General features: G+C 41.5%; 1 protein-coding gene across 2 annotated transcripts in view; it reads right to left on the minus strand.

Annotated features, from left to right (window-relative positions):
- The window catches only part of usp34 (ubiquitin specific peptidase 34), a 62,001-nt gene extending 44,500 nt beyond the window's left edge, over positions 1-17,501 (minus strand). For both annotated transcript variants that reach the window (XM_080463314.1, XM_080463313.1), the window contains exons 1-6: positions 17,370-17,501; positions 6,556-6,646; positions 3,247-3,781; positions 2,291-2,341; positions 920-1,069; positions 182-249 (exon numbers count right to left, since the gene is read on the minus strand). In XM_080463314.1, the coding sequence (XP_080319440.1) occupies positions 182-249; positions 920-1,069; positions 2,291-2,341; positions 3,247-3,781; positions 6,556-6,646; positions 17,370-17,412 (938 nt within the window). In that variant the 5' untranslated portion in view covers positions 17,413-17,501. The remainder of the gene's footprint in view (positions 1-181; positions 250-919; positions 1,070-2,290; positions 2,342-3,246; positions 3,782-6,555; positions 6,647-17,369) is intronic.
- Positions 17,502-18,021: the final 520 nt, after the last annotated feature.

Below are 18,021 nucleotides of genomic sequence, written 5' to 3' on the forward strand. Positions count from 1 at the left end.
ACAATTATGAAAACAATTACTGTAATTAATTAATTATGTGTTAAAGATCTTTTTTCCCCCCCTCGTTTGTTTTGTATAAAAACACACATGGAGCATCCTGTAGAAACCACCAGCTGAATAAAATAACAATGAATCTATTTTGTTACCTCAAGAAAAAACACACACTTCTGTGTGAACTCACCGGATCACATAGGTGCGGAAGGGGATGATGTGTTGCATGACAGCAGGGATGTGAAGCCATATTCGGATCTGAGAGCAGACACACAGTCATTAACAAAACATTAAACTCACACCAGTGAAAACAGGGAGTGCGGCTGTTTGAAAGCGACAGGTTCAGTTTAAGTCGTTTCATTTGCACAGGAAACGATCAGACATCTCAATCCAGGAGACAGAAAGAAACACAGGTCTCAGGCTGCCTCCTAACAACATAAACTCAGCATTTACCAAACACGTCTAAACAAATCACCTTCATTACACCTTCTAGGTGGTTGTGGGCACTCAACCGAGAAGAGACGACTGTAGAAATCGAAAATCTGGATTTACAGCACGCAGTAACGATACGCAGCATTGTGCATTGTTAATTAAGTTTTCACAGATAAGTTAGAATAATTAGGAATGCTTCTGCAAGCACATGTAATATTCCATTATTTTTTTCATGTACGTAGGATTTCTTTTAATGTTTCAGTGCGTGTGTATACAAAAATGTACATTTGACTGCGGGTATATTTATGTACATTTTGAGCATATATGTAATATTAGTTTCCATGTAAGTATGCATATCTACATGTAGATATTTTGCTTCAACCGAAAGTCAAATATCTCAAACTTCTTGTGAGTATTGCAAGTGTGTTTGTGATTTCTATAGTTTAAAAAAAAAGCAGGAGGTTAATTGCGGTCGTCCTTGTTGGATGAGACTCACGTTCGAGACGATGGTGATGAAGGCGTGTGCGATGGGGAAGGGGAGACTCTCCGGAGTGCCCGATTCGAAGCACTCCTTCATCAGGGAGAGGCCGTGCTTTCCGCAGAAAAGGCAGACGTAGCGCAGCAAGTGCAGCGGCACCTCCACATCCTGGTCACCAACACATCAAATCAACCATTTAGATTCATGACAAGAACCAAGACCAATTCTTCTACTCTATGCTTTTCTTTTTTGTGCACTTCATCTATAATGAACTATGATACAGAAATATCTTACAGAAAAATAACGTTAAAAGAATACATTGAATTGAAAACAAGACTCCTTGCTACATTGTGTAAAACCACTTTGTACCACAAGATGGTGTCAGTGAGTCACTGACATCTAGTCTGTCCTTTTATAGTCTGGCTGCTGAGATAAGCTGGACGATACACTGCCACATAGTGCACTAAAGTTAATTAGTGTCGAATTTGTGACATTAGAAATATTTTTTCAAGGCTGCCAAAATGAACGCGTTAACGCATATAAATCTATCATCATGACTACTCCCATTAAAAATGTTAACGCAATTAACCCATCTGCAGTTCAGAATGAAGGTACATGTCCACAAGATCCGTAGATTTCCCACTTTCCATTCACTGTCTATGTGAAACACACCGAGGTGCATGCTGGATGTGGTGTGGAGCATTTCCCGAGTTGCGTTGCATCTCTCCGGAGCAGCTCTCAGCTCATTTGCATAAAGTAGAATCCAGCCTTTATGCAAATGAGGTGCGGGGAGTGCCAGTGCGATGCATCACAAAACTTTTGTAAAAGCTCTAAACTAGCTGTAATGGAGCCAAAAGAAGGACAGATTCATCAACTGCACAGCTTGTTTCAAATGTTTTCAGAAATACTTTTCACTGAACTGTTTTAGTAATAAAGGAGAAAGTCTGCGACCGAGCCGCCATCTTTGTTTAGTTTGACTCCAGGGGCAGAGAGCCCAGAGTGTCAAGACAATGTCAACAAGTTAGTTTGTCTTTGTCGCTGCTGAAGGAGGAGTAACAGAGCCATGGATGTTGGCACAGATTTCACAGTAATGTTTAGGAAAACCAACATTAGATCAGGTTAGAGTAGAATAGAATAGATTAGGCTCCAAAAGAAAAAAGTTGATGTGTTATAGAAACGATGTGTTATAATTCTATGTCAAAGTTTGTCCATCTTAATGCCTGCTCAAAACAGTGAACATAATCGACAACTAACCACACAAAGGTGCAAGGATTCATGTATGAACATGCTGAGTCAGGGTGCAAGGATTACCAGATGAACAATATGCATGAAGAACAGAACACCTTGCAGACATTTATATTACTACTGAGGTTGGCAGAGGTTCCTTACATTCATGTCGCAGAAGGAGCCCAGAATGTTGCTTTCGTGAGCAGATATGTCCTGCAAAACAAGAAACACTGGAAATGTTAGAGGCAAACTGGTATGATCTTTAAACAGCAGGGCTTAAAATCAAGCTGTCTAATTTCTGAGTGAAAATGCTCCTGTTCAAGACTCAGTTTGTCACAGCTTCTAAATCACTTTTAAATGTCTCAAAGCTGAGAAAAATTGTTCCAAACGCTCCAAATTCTTCCCAGATCTTTGAATCAAATAGGTTTTTAAGTACTATTCATCTTTGTATTTCTAGCGGATTGTTAGGAAATCAGAAATCATCCATAGCCATGAACGACAGGTTTGAGTTTATTCCAGCTCATTCACACAGGAATCAAACTATTGTGAATATTTGCACTGCTGCCCGATACTAATCACTTCATTAGATGAAGCTACTAAACATACTATTTCCAAGGAACTCCATAGTTGCCAATCACATCATCTCATTTTTAAAGTAGTAAAATATAATTTAGGTGACATTAAAAAAAATATATTTTTTTAAAAACACTGGCGTAACGATCAACATGAAGAGTTTGTGACCTCCACTGAAAACCGTTGTAGCAGACACATCGTCCATCCATGTAGTGAAGAAGGAGCTAACTGGATTTACCCCACAACTAAGCGTTGCTCCAGAAACCCATGACATCGCCATTACAATCACAACATTTTTATGAATTCTTACATCATGAAGAGGTAAAAAGGCAAGCTAAAGACTTGACAATAGTGTGATGAAAATGATGTCAGTCTACGCAGCAATCGCAAAAATGCTGAAAACTATGTAGGTAGCATGTTGGGCCACTAGATGGTGCCGTTTGTTTTTATAATGAAACCGCACCCGCATGCACAGATACGCTATAAACCTTAACAAAGGCAAGTACATGGACAATCAAATGGACGGACGGCGAAGTTGCTCGTACCTCTATAGTGGGGTGTGTGTTATGTTTGTAGGCCGTGTAGAGGGGGAACTGGATCTGGAAGATCTTGGCAGCACACAGAAGCAGTTTCTCTCTCTCCTCCGTGCTCCACGAGCTGAAGGGATCCTGGCTGTCACCGTTAGCGGCACCTCCGGAGCCACTTCCTTCAGCCTCGGTGGCAGCGTCCCCTGGTGCCACTGCTTCCGCTTGTGCTTCAACCAGTTCACCGGCTGCCTGATCCAGCCCTGGGTTTGTGTTCTCGGGCGTGTCGGCATCCTCCTCTGCAGAGTCTCTTTCAACATTCACAGGTTCGTCCTCGCCGGGCGAGGGCGGCTGAGGGAGGGTGCTGGCTGTGGATTCGCCACCGCCGCCGCTCCACTCGGCTCCCGCCCCGGGGCCTTTGTGCGTGTGGCCCTGGACACTGCAGAGTCGATCTCTCAGGCTGCTGATCTGAGCGATGACCAGGTTGATGAGGGCGTAGACCAGCTGATTGAAGACTTCCAGATGCTTGTACTCCTTGAAGCAGCAGAGACATTGCCTGGAGACACAACACAGCGCAAACAAGCTCGAGTGAGGAGCTTCACAACGCGGCAACAGTCTACAAAACTGAAAAGTCGACTATGATGAAAACAATCAGATGGACTTCACCATCTCATGTCAACTATTTTCCATCTTGCAATGGGATGAGACATGTATCAACACCTGGTTCTCTCTAAGCACAAAGAGATAATATATGTCAAATTAAGCCTGTCTTGACTTTTTTCCAAATCACTGAGTGGCACAACTCAGAGGTTTAAACTGTGAGGCAACAAAAGAAACATTAATGACTGACAATAGCCACTTGGAAGGAGACCGCCTGATATTTTGGTTGTTTTGGAAGCGTCGGCATGCTTGGGATGTTCACTTTAATGGTCTGACATTTTATTCAAACAGGAGATTCAATCCAGCTGGAGGAATAACAGTGGAATAGACAGTAGATAAGCTTTCCAGGGCTATTGAGCATAGTAACTTTTATTCTTCTCTTCTACGTCACCAATTACTCTTCATCTTTCGTTGCGAGATGTGTTTAAAGAAGAAACTGTCTGGCTTTTAAAGGAGAGCCAAGTCCCTGTTTACACAACAAACTATTTAGTGGCATTTTAGCTTACAGGACAACTGAAACTGGTTTCCAGAGTTCAATATGTTCAAAACACAATGCTGCCCATCCTTGTGTGAGAAGGGAACCTTTCTGAAACATGCAGTACTGCGCATGTGCACAACAGTCGCAGTCAATTGTTTTTCTGCACAAAAACAGACGATCACAAGGGTGGAGTGTTTGTGCTGTCACTGTTTTCAATTCAATGCCACTTCTCCACCTATATTATGAAGAACAACAGTTTGACTGTTTACAGCATATATATGCATGCTTGGTCGTATTCCAGCACCAACTAGTGGCCCTGCGAACAAACTGCAGCATTTTGAGACATTCTTGTGTGTGTACAGCAGTGATGGGCTGTCAGGGCCAGCAATGTCTTGGCTGCCGGCCTAAAAAATATCTGAATCACAGACTGATGTTAATTATATGTTGTCGATGAATACATAATGAATAATTCCAAATGGTCTATCCGCTTCCTCTCATAGCTTCTCCCCTGGCAACGCTGTTTCTAAACATGTAGTTTCAAGTTAATGTTTTTAACCAATCACATGTCAGCTATCATTTGTTGCCAGGGTCAATGAAATTTACCTGGAGGATTTCAAAATCAGCTCTGCAGGCCCGAAGCGTAAAATAAATGCCGATCAATCTGTTGCTTCAACCAATCAGATTTTGAGTTGGGGCCATTCGGGCCTTCCAGCAGGTATACGGTAAAGTCAGCGTATTGCCACCCTCTGATTGGATAGTCAGAGTTTACTAGCCGGACCAATCAAATTGCATCTGTAACGAGCTGCAGGAGCAAAACTATAGTTGTGTTGATTTAATAGTGCTTTTGTCAATCTACAATGGTTGAAGGAGGAGAAGAAATTGATTTATTATCAAAGTAATTTTCAAGATGGACTTTTGACATTGTTAAGGGATAATCTGTACAACAATAACTGAAGTATTCTTGAGGAAAGAAAGGAGGATGGATTTTGTGTACAAATAATAAGGACTCTTGGTGAGTAAAATGTTGCTATTTTCTTCAATGATATTGAAATTTTACGAGGTGATCATTGATGCTTTTCTATGTGTTGCAGATGTGGCTGCAGTAGAAGGAGAGTTGTGCACCCCGGGTTTGTTTCTTCAGTTAAAGTGTCCGACGCTTTTGGGTGATGGGCGTGATCTACTGATTGAGCTATGCAAATAATGGATCATCAATAAGCGCATATATTGACTGATCACTCAAGCATTGGTCGTTTGGACCGCGCTAAGGGTTAGGCAGTGCGATCGTCAGATCTGTGCACAAATAACTGATCCATTATTTGCGCAGCACAATTGGTAGATTGTGCAAATCGCCCAAATACATTTATTCTGACAACACAAGTTATCTGTCTGCATTGCAATGACTCTGATACTGCATTTCTGCATAAGATGTTTTTTATAGCCATAAACTAGTTATTGAGCGGTGGATTGATTCAGACAGAGCATTACTAAAGGCCTAGGTGTGAAAAGCACGACCCGCGCTGGTGTACAGCGACTGTTACCCAAACATGGCTGTCAAACTGAAAAGGCCCATTTCAAGTCGATAGTTCAACACTTTGGCACTGTGAACATCTCACACACAGAAAAAAAGAATGATGGAAACATCAAACTTGGTCACTGAGAAACACATAATTCAGTCGTGACAAGATTTTAGCAATCATTTTGAACATAAAAACTTAGTCACCGACACAATTAGCACTAGATCAAGTGAGGAATTTGCATCTAAAATCTTCACATTTATAGATTCCGCTGTATGAACCCAATGAATCAACCCATAGATGCCTGTCAGTCATAACTTTATGAACACTTTTTGTTGCTACAAATACAACAAACTCCATTACACTGTACTTTGACACCTTTCTATCAAAACTAGCATTTCAATCTGCAGCACACAGGTCAGCCCCTCTTCTAAAATGTATAAATGAGCCTTTGCCACGATACGTTTACCCATTCATTTATTTTAATATAACACTTACTACTGAAATTCATAAGAACTCCACTCCTGTTTCCACTTCTAACCCACTGGTGCTGCTGTTATATCCCACCCACTAACAGCTGGCATAAACCACGATAATTACTTGACCAGTCATAATCTTATGGTTGATGGATGTATAGTTTCGACAGTCCAATCTGGTTGCAGAGGAAGCAGCACTGACCTCTGAGTCCAGGAGCTGATGTAGCCGAGCACCCGCAGAGCATGTTCCTTCTTCAACTGGAAGCCTCCTTCACTGCCGTCTGCATCCGATACTGAGGAGAGACACAAGAAACACTGTCAGCCGCCGATCAACTGCCTTGGAATTGAAGTTATTATTTGAAAAAGAAACCCTGAACCTTTTGGGCTCCAGAGGGAAAATGTCATATATTGGCATCAAGATTTCAAAAGGCTGTAACTTGTCGTGACATGGCGGCAAGATTGAGAAACATATTTTAGCGGTGAACATGTACAAATTTCATTTCATGCTTGTTAACAGACCAAAGATCATCATTCAAACAGAGACCGGAAAGCAGTGGATTGAAATGTGGGCTTTAGCCTTCAATACCCCAAACAGGCTCAATAAAGTGTCTCATGCACTGGTGGTAAACTTCCTTTTTGCTGCATTAAGTGTTTTTCCCCTCCACAGCTGTTTAGGTAGTTCTGAGCTGCTTTCTGTCTCCAGTTCAGGAAGTTAAAATTATGTCATTATCAACACGTAGACTGTCGATGGTTACACACACCACTCTTGTTTTTTTTCCACTGGAGAAAGATCAGCATCAGAGGGAAATGTTCACCCCCATGATGTTCATCACATTATGAATGTAGAAAAGATAACATCCGAAAGAATTGCTTATTTCAAAAAACAGTCTTTCATTCTTTTTTTTTAACAGTCAATGTAAATGTGTTAAAAAAGAAAAATATCAGTCACAGTGAAGAATTTGAATTATTGGGATAATAAATGGGATCCTTAGGTATTGTGCGTGCGTGTGTGTGCACGCATGTGTGTCTTTTCCCATGTTTTGCGGGTGTGTGTTTTCTTGAGGGAGTTCCAGAACACCCAAAGGCCAAAGGTTATGTGAAAAACAGACGTACATCCACACAACAATTATGCATCACAGCGTATTCTCCGTACTAAAAGTCGCATCTGTCAAAAGTTGTTACACTGGTGTATAGATTATTCCTTTTCCCTGTCCAGATGTAAGTGTTGATCATCCTGTCCAGCAGCAGCTGTTCTAGAACCTTCTGTCAATTTATTTCACAGCTTTTACTCCACGATAAGCCTTTATGTTTCCTTCAAGTTCCTCAGACTGCTCATCCATCACCTCCTCAAAGCATACATTTCTGTCCACCAACTGTTTGTCTACATTATTCAAGACCACCGACTCTAACCGGGGTCCTACCTGATGAATAATACAAATGTGCTTACGCTGCATCTTTACAGCATGAGAATCAGCGGTACCTGTTGCTTTGCTGATACTTTAATGAGAGCTATGAAAGTGAGAATCAACAGAATAAGTCTTATTCTTGATTTCTAATATAAACATTATCCTCTGGAATGCTGCGGGTGGACTTTTTATGCAGGAGTGCACAATCTATGTCCTTTTCTGATTATGTGAAATACCTGTAATTCAAAAATTCTGAATGTTGAAGAGCAATCGAGTGAGCGATAGTATAAAATGGTTTGTTTTCCTGCTTGTCTGAGCTTTTCCTCTCTCAACAAGTGTTACATGTGTAAAGACAGTTTATTCTATCGAAGGTGGACATCGAGTCTGGAGGCTTCCTTACTAAAAATCATTACATGGCACCAGAATGTTGGCCTGAAGTTACTGTTATTGTTCTGGCCTTTAAAGATCTTTATCAGTCCCACCCAGTTTGGGGAAATCCCGATTCTCTGCTAAATCGCTGACCTCAATTTGGGAGCAAAAAACAGGCAGTGAGCAATAAACATTCACAAATCCATTAACTTTCAGGCCATCAGCAGATTTAACTTCTTCCCCAGGGGCAGTAATAAGTTACGTTGTTTCATTGACCAACATTGTGCTACAGCTCAGCGTGGACGGAAAACAGAACGAGGAGAAAGAAGACACATTCGGTGTGATCACACTTCCAGGTCGGGCCTTTGCACCGTTATTCTGCATTATTGTTGAGTAGATAAGTGGAAGCAGGGCGTTGTTCTGCAGATAAGTTAACAGAAGTAACACAACCAAATCTCTGTCTGTGTGAAAGGAAGCCGCTCCAAAATGGCTCTGAGCGTGGATGAAAAGGATATTATTGAAGAACACAGAGAGGAAAAAAAAGGTGAAGATTTGACATTCCTATGAAATGATAGTTCAAGTGTTTGGATTAATAAATGATATGGTAACAAGCTGTGATGGTGACTTGCAGTCAGAAGCAGTAAAGAAAGTGGAAAAACACAATTCCTGCATGATTCAAGTAATTTTAAAGAATTGTGTTGACATGATTTGTGTATTTCCATGTCAAAAAATGAAAAGAGACACAAAGTGAGACAGCAATGAGCTCAGCCTCACCTCAGACTGCACAAGCCGAGAAACTACTTGCATATATAAAAAAAAAAAATACAAAATCTAGAGAAGACCTTTCATCTTGAAGGTTCCTACTTTAAAGAGACCATTTACATGACAATATTTAAGAACCGAATCTGAGGTTGCAAATGCAACTTTTTTTGAAAACAGCTCCCGAGGTGGAACTTTTCAAAAACACTATGTCTCAGCGTAAACAGGAGAAAACACAACTTTTCTGGAATGCTGAAATGTGCACGGCCGCGGTAGTCGGCCATAGCCATGGTTTTGCACATGCACAAATAGACGGACAAAATTGTTTCCTCAACAGTGTCGTGGGTGTCATGCCAGAGAGACGACAAAAAAGAAAAGAAAAAAAAAAGCACGTCAGACACATAAAGTAGCTCAACAGCGACAACTCGTCCACGGACAGCTGTCGTCAGTTGCGCTGTGAAGCCCCTCTCTGCTAGTTCACTTTTATAATTATCATCAACATATTATTTCTCCATATTCCCACACCATAACTCAGATATGGAAGAATGAGGGAGTTAAATAATAAGTTGAGTTTATTTTGATCTAATACTGATCCGATTTTATACATTATGCCAATATTATTTGCTAATTTTGACTTTAAGGTATTTAGCTTTATTGTCTTATTTTTGATGAAAAGCTCGGCTGGAAGCCACAAATAAATATCCTAAAGAGAATAATGTCAAAAAATAATACGACCTATTGAAGTCGAACCATTAGAATAAAGAAACCATATATGACTGAACCCCAATACCCAATAGGATAGAGAAACAACAATCACTAATTTGTATAAAACAGCTCTATAAAGAAATGTATCACACCAAGACGACTCCTAGCCACACTAAAAGACGGAATTCAAAAGCAGCACGATGGGGAAGTGCAAATATTCTCTGCAACATGTTTCAGAAATATGCTTTGCAAATAGAAAAATGCTCCAAGTAGCATTTTGGAAGGGAAAACAATAATCCACATGGATGATATATAACTCTGCATATCCAAGTACTGTACTCGCCACACAATTAGCCTAAATGACATGTCAAAGGTCACGTCTGCCTATAAAACTCTTCAGCTTAGGTTCACAGGGGGCTGATTTTAAAAACACAAATCCTTTTTACAACAAATCCCGATGACAGTGTGACTGTGAACCACACGGTGCAAATCAAGAATCCTGATGCACAAACAAATGGGAAAAGCCTTTATCTGCCTGAGGCTGCCTGAGATGATGCATCCTGCATTTCCTCTTTTCACGGGTCCGAGTCTCAAATGCATTCAGTTTACACACAGTCGTCACATTTTTTGGAAATCACGTGGATTTGGACACAACTGAACCGATTCCATACACACACACTGCAGCAGCAAAGCGGATTCACAGGTCACCGACTGACACAGCACATGGAGCTGCCAGTCATGTTGACGGAGCAGTCACAGCTGACGGTTCAACACTGCACCATGAACCTGTGAACACTTCATCATTCAATACACTTCTTTAAAATGTATCTGACGTTTTGAGAGCAGCTTTGATCTTGATGGTCACAGGAAACTCTGGGAATCCGGCTTAAAGATCAATAAACTACAAAAATATAAACCCTGTAAGTAGACGCATTCAATCATAAACTCATTAGATTCTCAACTCCATTCTTTGGTATATTAACATTTATCAACATCAGCATTTTAGGTTTTTTTTTAGATTCATTAAAGAAATACCAATTATACATTTAGTTATAGCTTATTCCTATTTTGGCATAATTCATTCATGCAGGAAGCATCTGAGTTTCATCAGCTATCCATTGAATGTGAAAGCCTTTCATTCTGGTCACAGATCAGCCATACCATTATGACAATCTCCCTAATTAGTATAGATCCCCGTCACTACTACGACTCCCTTGTCTTTGTACCAGCAGCAGTTTGAACTACAGCAGCTCGTCTTGGAGATGCTGTGATTCAGTTGTCGAACTTGCGCACATAAGACTTGCACATTTTTCTACTTCCAAAATCAACTCTGAGGACAAAATGTTCCCTTGCTGTCGGATACATCCCACCCACTCACAGGTGCCCTGACGTAGAAATCAGTGTTATTCACTCATAATGTCGTGTAAGAATGATAGTTTGTCATATTTTGTTATTCAAGCTCCTTCTAGATCATCTCTTAGGTTTGTAGTGCAGATAAACTCTTGAGCTGCGCGATATCAAACATGCGATAATGTGCAGTATTATAAATGCAATATGACTGGTGATAAACTCTGAAGTATACAACTTTGGCAGAACTATCTCTCTTGTTGGACCCAATTTCAACCACACACAAATGCAGATTGTTTTTTTTGTTGTTTTCAACACACCCATCTGCAGCTTCCACCATTCAGAAGTGGAGCAGTTTGTTGTTTTTAGTCATTTTTGCGCTTCTGACTTATACTTTGTTGGCATCAGGTGTGAAATAATGTCAGACTAATTCAGAGAAATGGGCTCCATCTGCCTGGTCAAATATTTTGACACGGCGAGCATGAATGCAGATTACATGAAAATATAATTTATTGCAGCTTAGTATCCACATGACGATAAAATGGTGATATATCGTGCAGAGTTATGAGGGCTCTCCAGTGTGGCCACATGAATGTAAAGAACTGATGTGGTTGCTTACCAAACATTTTTCAATAAATTCTTAGAAAAGTCCAGGAAACCTGATGTAACACAGCAGTAAACACAAAAAAAGCGACGATCCAGTAAAGATTACACGTGTAATAGTTCTACTTCTTGAAATGAATATGCATTTCTCCTTTCCGCAGAACAAGGGCTGTGTGAGAAATTAAAAGACTAAGTATTTTTTACTTTGGCTGTGTAGCAGATTTGATTTCCTACTCATTAAATCCTTCCAATTTAGAATCTATCGAAGTGGCTTTTCTATTCAGTCTTAAAAAAAAAATAAAAAATCACAATTGACTCTTGGGTGGGCCGAGTTCAAATTCCAGTTGCGGCTGGAAGGAAATCCTGCCAATAAATGCCTAATGTAGATTAAATAAAACTCAATATTTGTGTGAGCTTTAATTTTTCAAACAGATTAACTTTTTCCCCATGTTTAATCTTCAACAGTCACGTCACCTGATTTGTAAGATCCAAGAAAGACTCAGGAGCTTTTCCTACCTCAATGGAGCTCATGTTTAAAGAGAATAAATTCAAACTACAGACGTGAGCACAAACACTTTGGCCTGGCGAGCCACCGGACATCAACTCCAGCCTCCCACAATCCACCACACAGTCCAGGTTTCTAATTGCAGCAATCCCAAGGCCCGAGGCTGTGAGCTGCTGGAAAGACTGAATGAAACAGACTCTTACAAATGGACAGAGGAAAACAGTTCTCTGGTGGCTGGAATGGGTTTTGAGTTTCCCACAGGTTGTTGAGATGTGCACAAAGACACCACGCAAAGCCAAATCTCAAGATGTGCACCCTACGGTGAGTAAACCGACGGTTTAATGACAGATGCAGACAGTAATCAAATTTAGGAAAGAGAGACCATCAGCTACAACTGACAGCTTCATTATTCACTAAAATCCACCTCAGAACCATGTTTTCAAATCAAGTACCGGAATTTCTGGAGTATCGAGTGCATCTGAATATATTTGCCGCACCCACCAAATTTAAAAAGAAGACAAAAATGTGTACATATATAGGCCGCACTTGTCTATAAGTGGCAGGCGTCCACGTTGTAACAATGCATGAATTACACTGCGAGACTGCACATATTTTCATCAATTCCACAAATCTGTCTTTCAGTGTGGTAAAATCCTGCACACAGGGCTGTGTGTGTGTGTGTGTGTGTGTGTGTGTGTGTGTGTGTGTGTGTGTGTGTGTGTGTGTGTGTGTGTGTGTGTGTGTGTGTGTGTGTGTGTGTGTGTGGTAAGCCTGCTAGAGGCAGAGTGAGCGAGAGAAAGTGAGAGGGCAAGTAAATTACAGCAAAAGTAAACAAACACTGCGGTTTTTATCTCTGTTGATAAAGTACTTTATCGGTTATTTGCCGATTGTGATTCTGAGGATAAAGATTTTCCACTGAAGAGGATGACTGGTCAGGCATGGAGCTCAGGTCAGGGGTACGTGATGCACCTGAATGCATCACTCAGGGCTGTCAGCTCCTGCAGTTAAGACCGGACCACATGAAGTAGCACGTGACAGCTACAATAGCGAGATGAGGTCAGGAAGACAGAAATATCAGTTTGGGGGGAAATTTTGGAGCAGCAGAGGCTCAAAACAGCGCAGATACTGGCAGAAATAAAATGTGGCAGCATCGATTTCATTAACCCGTAAAAATCCATAAATTAGCCGCGTCATTGTTTAAGCCGCAGGGTTCAAAGCGTGTGAAAAAAAGTAGTGGTTTATAGTCCTGAACTTGCGGTAGTACGGGAGGTGCACGAATCACGCTTACATTTCCATGAAGACTTATTACTTAAAAACTTGTGGACAAAATGAATGAAGTTTGGAAAAACATATAATTTACAACATACATCATCACAAAAGACTGAACTGTGACAAATGTTTCCCTGCACTGTGCAGGCTTGCCGCGCAATTTAAATATTAGGAATGAACCGATGCAGGTACCAGTATCGGGTCCGATACTGCATGGAATACTCATACTCAGGAAAGTTCTCCGATATCACCTGGCAAGTATTACGTGACGCCATGACTTATTCCTCGCGCATCGTTTACATATGGAGATAAATTAAGACTTAATGACATTTAATAAGTACTCGTATTGGTACTCAATATCAGCAGGTAGTTCAAGGTTAGTAATGGTACTTGTATCCGTCCTTTAAAAAAGTGGTATCGGTGCAGCCCTATTTTTTAGGTTTGCAATTATCAAGACTCATGTAATCATAATACTCATTACCATACGATATTAGTAATGTTTAGAGTTGCACGAAATATCATAAAATGACCATCCATCGGCATGTCAGCATTCGGACTAGGAATATCCCAAAAATACTTCAAGGTCATTTTAATATTACAGCATAACTAAATCGCAAAACCAGTGTTAACGCAGTAATTCATATCGCAATCATAAACAGTGTTGGCATAAATAGTGAAATGCACTGATGCCTGATGTTCATTGTGCAGGCGGAGTCCAGCAGTGAGCACAGAAGAGGTCCCTGCAACATTCAGAGTCAGAAAATCAAGCTAAACTAAAGATTTTGAAGGTGAAAGAAGAAACACTAAAGAATGTTAAAGCTTCCACCAAGGGGTCGAACAAAAAGGCAAGATGAGGCATTTGAGGGCAGTGGGAAAATTCAAATGTCGGATCTGAAACATCTGAGGTTGTTGTTTCTGGGGTGAGTTTCTTTGATATGTCCTCCTCGTGCACCGACCGCTGGCAGTATTTGATTTTACAGAATTAACTGGAATAGTTTCGACTTCGTTTTGGTTGCCTCCAAGTCATATTTCTGCAAATTTTATTGTGCATGTTTGTGCGATGCAACAACGTTACTTAAATGCCAGCTTTAGCTGCATCATTGATCTACCTGCTATGAGCCCTGTGGAGTTTCCTCAGCTTATATTAAGACCTCCAGCTTTGTCCACTATCCTCATGGTGGAAAAACCAACCAATCCCAAAAAAATTATTTAAATATGGCAAATGCCTGCTGTGCTGCTGCTAAAAAGAGGAGGTAGACAAGTGAGATGATAGTTTTGAGATTAGCAACATTAAGCATGTTTGTAGTTGGTCATTAGTTGAGGGTATAATAGTCATTTTGTGTACGAGCGCTGAATTCAGAGGAGGGATTGTTGCTTTTCTTTGAGCTCGAAGCAGAGCTGCAGAACTGATTATACAGCTGTGCACAAACAAGATATCTACACATCATGAAAGTATCAGACTTGTGGTGTACCCGTGTGTGTTGTGCTAACGAGAATTGTTTTTTAAGTGGTAGAATTAACTTCAGTGTGAAACCTGGAAAGAGTTATACAAAAAAAAGCCTGAGCCATGGCCCGATGCTAATATGTGCCGATCACTTTGATGATTGTGAAATTTGTACCTGTGACTTGAGATTTACTATTATAATTTGTGAGGATGCACACATATCAATACTAGTATCGGGTTGGAAAGCTTTTCGGTCCAACCCGGCAAATACGTGACATCATGCATCAGAAACGTCACCCGCGTACAAGATGAACGGGTGAAGAGAGCATATGAACAATGTCCGCAGTTTGGAGACTCTTTATTAATGAGAATGACAAAAGTAAGACTGACTAAACTACAATCTGCCAAAACGTCAAGAGGAGGTGAAAGATACTTTTGCAACACCAACAACTTAATCACCAGAGACATTTGGATCAGCATTCTTAGCCAGTGTTTCGGAATAACTGGTTAAGCTGTTATCTTGTGACTGAATACCTTTAGCATCCCTTATTGCTGCTGGCAACATTAAATGTTGAAATAAGACTCACAAAAGCTACGACACTTCAGACGGGAATTGTAAATGTGGTCAAACAACATTTGCCCAAACAGCTATGGATTGTTTTAACATCTGCTGTTGTAGCAGCAACGAGGGAGTTGGTCACCAGTTCACAGGGAAACCAGTTAATCCGAAACACTGGATGTCGCTTATTAGTTTAACTGCTCAGCTCGTAGCTCCAGGATACTGCATGCTAAAGAGTTTTGGTACTCACACACTAGTGATGCTACGAGCTAAACATGATTGAAATATGACTGACGCTCTCAACAGCAAGCTCGTCCCGCACTACCCTCTGTGTACTGGAGGCTGCTGTAGGTGCGCATGGTGTCGATCCATAGTCTTTTCACATTGTTTGCATATGGAGTATGAATTGGGAATTTAAAAAGTACTCAGTATCTGCCAGTAGCTTAAGATTAGTACTTGTACCTGTCCCTTAAAAACATGGGATTGGTGCATCCCACATAATTTGGATTCTGAGTTATAAAAATGGTCCATTAAATAAGTTTGTGGTTTCCACAGGATAAGGAAAAACTTTACCCTCCTCGAATTTATTTTGTTGCTTAGATGCAAGGTGTTAATACAGTATGTCAAAAGGAAATATAACTTTAAAGTCCCATGTGAGGCTATGCTGAAAAGATTGAAGCTAAACAAGACGAGGATCACAGTCAGGTGTTAATGTATCATCCACTGAAGTGTATATTTATTTTACTCTTTGATATGCTTCGGCTTACTATACCAGATACTCCATTCATGTGCAATGCTTTTGGGGCCCTATCCTCATGTTTGACACCCCTGTTTTATACTTTAAATAAAAGCCAGTCAGGTGCAGTAGATTCCAGCAGAGCAGAAGCTTTCACTCCACATCTCAGTGTAACAATAGGCTGGACACTTGCATGAAGACGACAAAGACATCCTCACTCATGCAAACATTTTGTTTTGATTGCTATATCTATTTTGCTCAACTGGGACATTTCAGACAATCCGAAAATGCAACAAGGCCTCGCTCGCCCTCCTGGACCATCGGCTAAGCTTTAGCACTCGATGCAGCCTTGTATTTACAATGTGGGCTCCGGTGAGCTGAGGATGAGGGGGGTGGACGTCGACTTCGTGGCTACATTTAGATTTAATTCACCACCTTGGCTAAGTGGGACTTTTTAAATGGGTGTAAAACACACCTGTCGAAAGGCAACACAGCAGCTGCCAAACGTTACCGCGGCGCGAAATGACAATAATCTCCGCGTTAATTCTCCGGGTTAGCTTCGTAGCTGCTAGCTTTAAGTAACATCCAGCTCTAAACACACACACACACACACACACACACACACACACACACACACACAATGCCGTCCTATATATGCATGTGTATGGGTGTGTGTGTGTTTGTGTGTGTGTGTCTGCTGGCCGTGAGTGTGTTACTGGTTCTCAGCAGGCCCTGCTGGGGAGAGTAACAATGGGAGGCAGCGGAGCGGACAGCCAGCACACTGACCTGACAAACACATCAAACAAAGTCCGACCGCCTGCTAGCTCCGCTCGCTAACTCCAGCCTGCCCACTTACAAAACGGGATTTTCACGACGCGTTCAAATCGCGAGAAACCGCTTCAAACGTCTCCATCTCAGCACAGTTCACCGGCACTTAGGATTTCACACACACGGCAGTAATGTCACCGATAAAATCCAGCGATCCGGAGAGGTTTGATCCGTCCCGGAGGCTGGAGTTTGTCTGAGTGTTTGACAGACAGGCCCCGGACTGGCTGAGGGGGAAACGGCGTTCTGCATTAACATCAGACCGACACACACTGAAAAAAAACAACTGACATCGAGTGCAAGACACGCAGCCAGACGGTCTCCGCCGCCACCGTGTCCTTGCCCTCAGTGTCCGCCCTGCGGGGCGAGCCGGACGGGGAAAGTCAGTTATATTGGAACTAGCCGCCGAGCTAACATGCTCCCAGCGAGCTCCGTGCTAACAGCCAGCAGCTCGTCCTGCACCGTGCAAATCAAACACTGGTTACTTACTTTCATTTAAAACCTCCACCAGCTCGGCGCAGTTTTCACACATCGTTCATGAAGAGGGGAGAACTGTGTGCACCCACTCAAACCATTGCCCTGGAAACCGTTGTTGGCTGCCAGTTGGTTGTTTTGGGGAGTAAAAAAAAAAAAAAAAAAAGGCCCTGTGGAGGGAGTGATTGGTGAAGGTTATCCCCTTGAAGGGAAGCGGGGGACACGGCAGCGACGAGACGGCGGTTTGCATCCACGCCGAGCCGATAAAGACAGAAAGTTCAGAGGCACTGAAAGGTGGAAATCGAGTCAGTCTCCAATCTGAGCGTTACTTGAGACAGTAGACACAGCAGCCATGTTGAAAAAGGAGGGGGAGGGAGGAGGAGGAGACACACAGCGTGGACACTGTTCGGGTGTTTCCGCCGCGTCTCTTTCGAGGGTTCGTTTTTCTTCGTCATCTCGCGATATCTCACGGTGAAGTGACGCGAACAACCTTTTCAAGGACAAACTGAAAACAGTTCGATAAACCAAAAACAGTCCTCCCAACCTAGAATCTTTCTTTTAGCAGCACACATGAGACTTTTATTTTATTTTCATTTTTTTTACATAATGCCAATACCGTGTTATTTAACTAGTTTCCTCTTTGTAATAAGGTATATATTAACCACTA

The sequence above is a fragment of the Lipophrys pholis genome (assembly GCF_963383615.2).
Source record: "Lipophrys pholis genome assembly, chromosome: 5".
NCBI classification, from domain to species: domain Eukaryota; kingdom Metazoa; phylum Chordata; class Actinopteri; order Blenniiformes; family Blenniidae; genus Lipophrys; species Lipophrys pholis.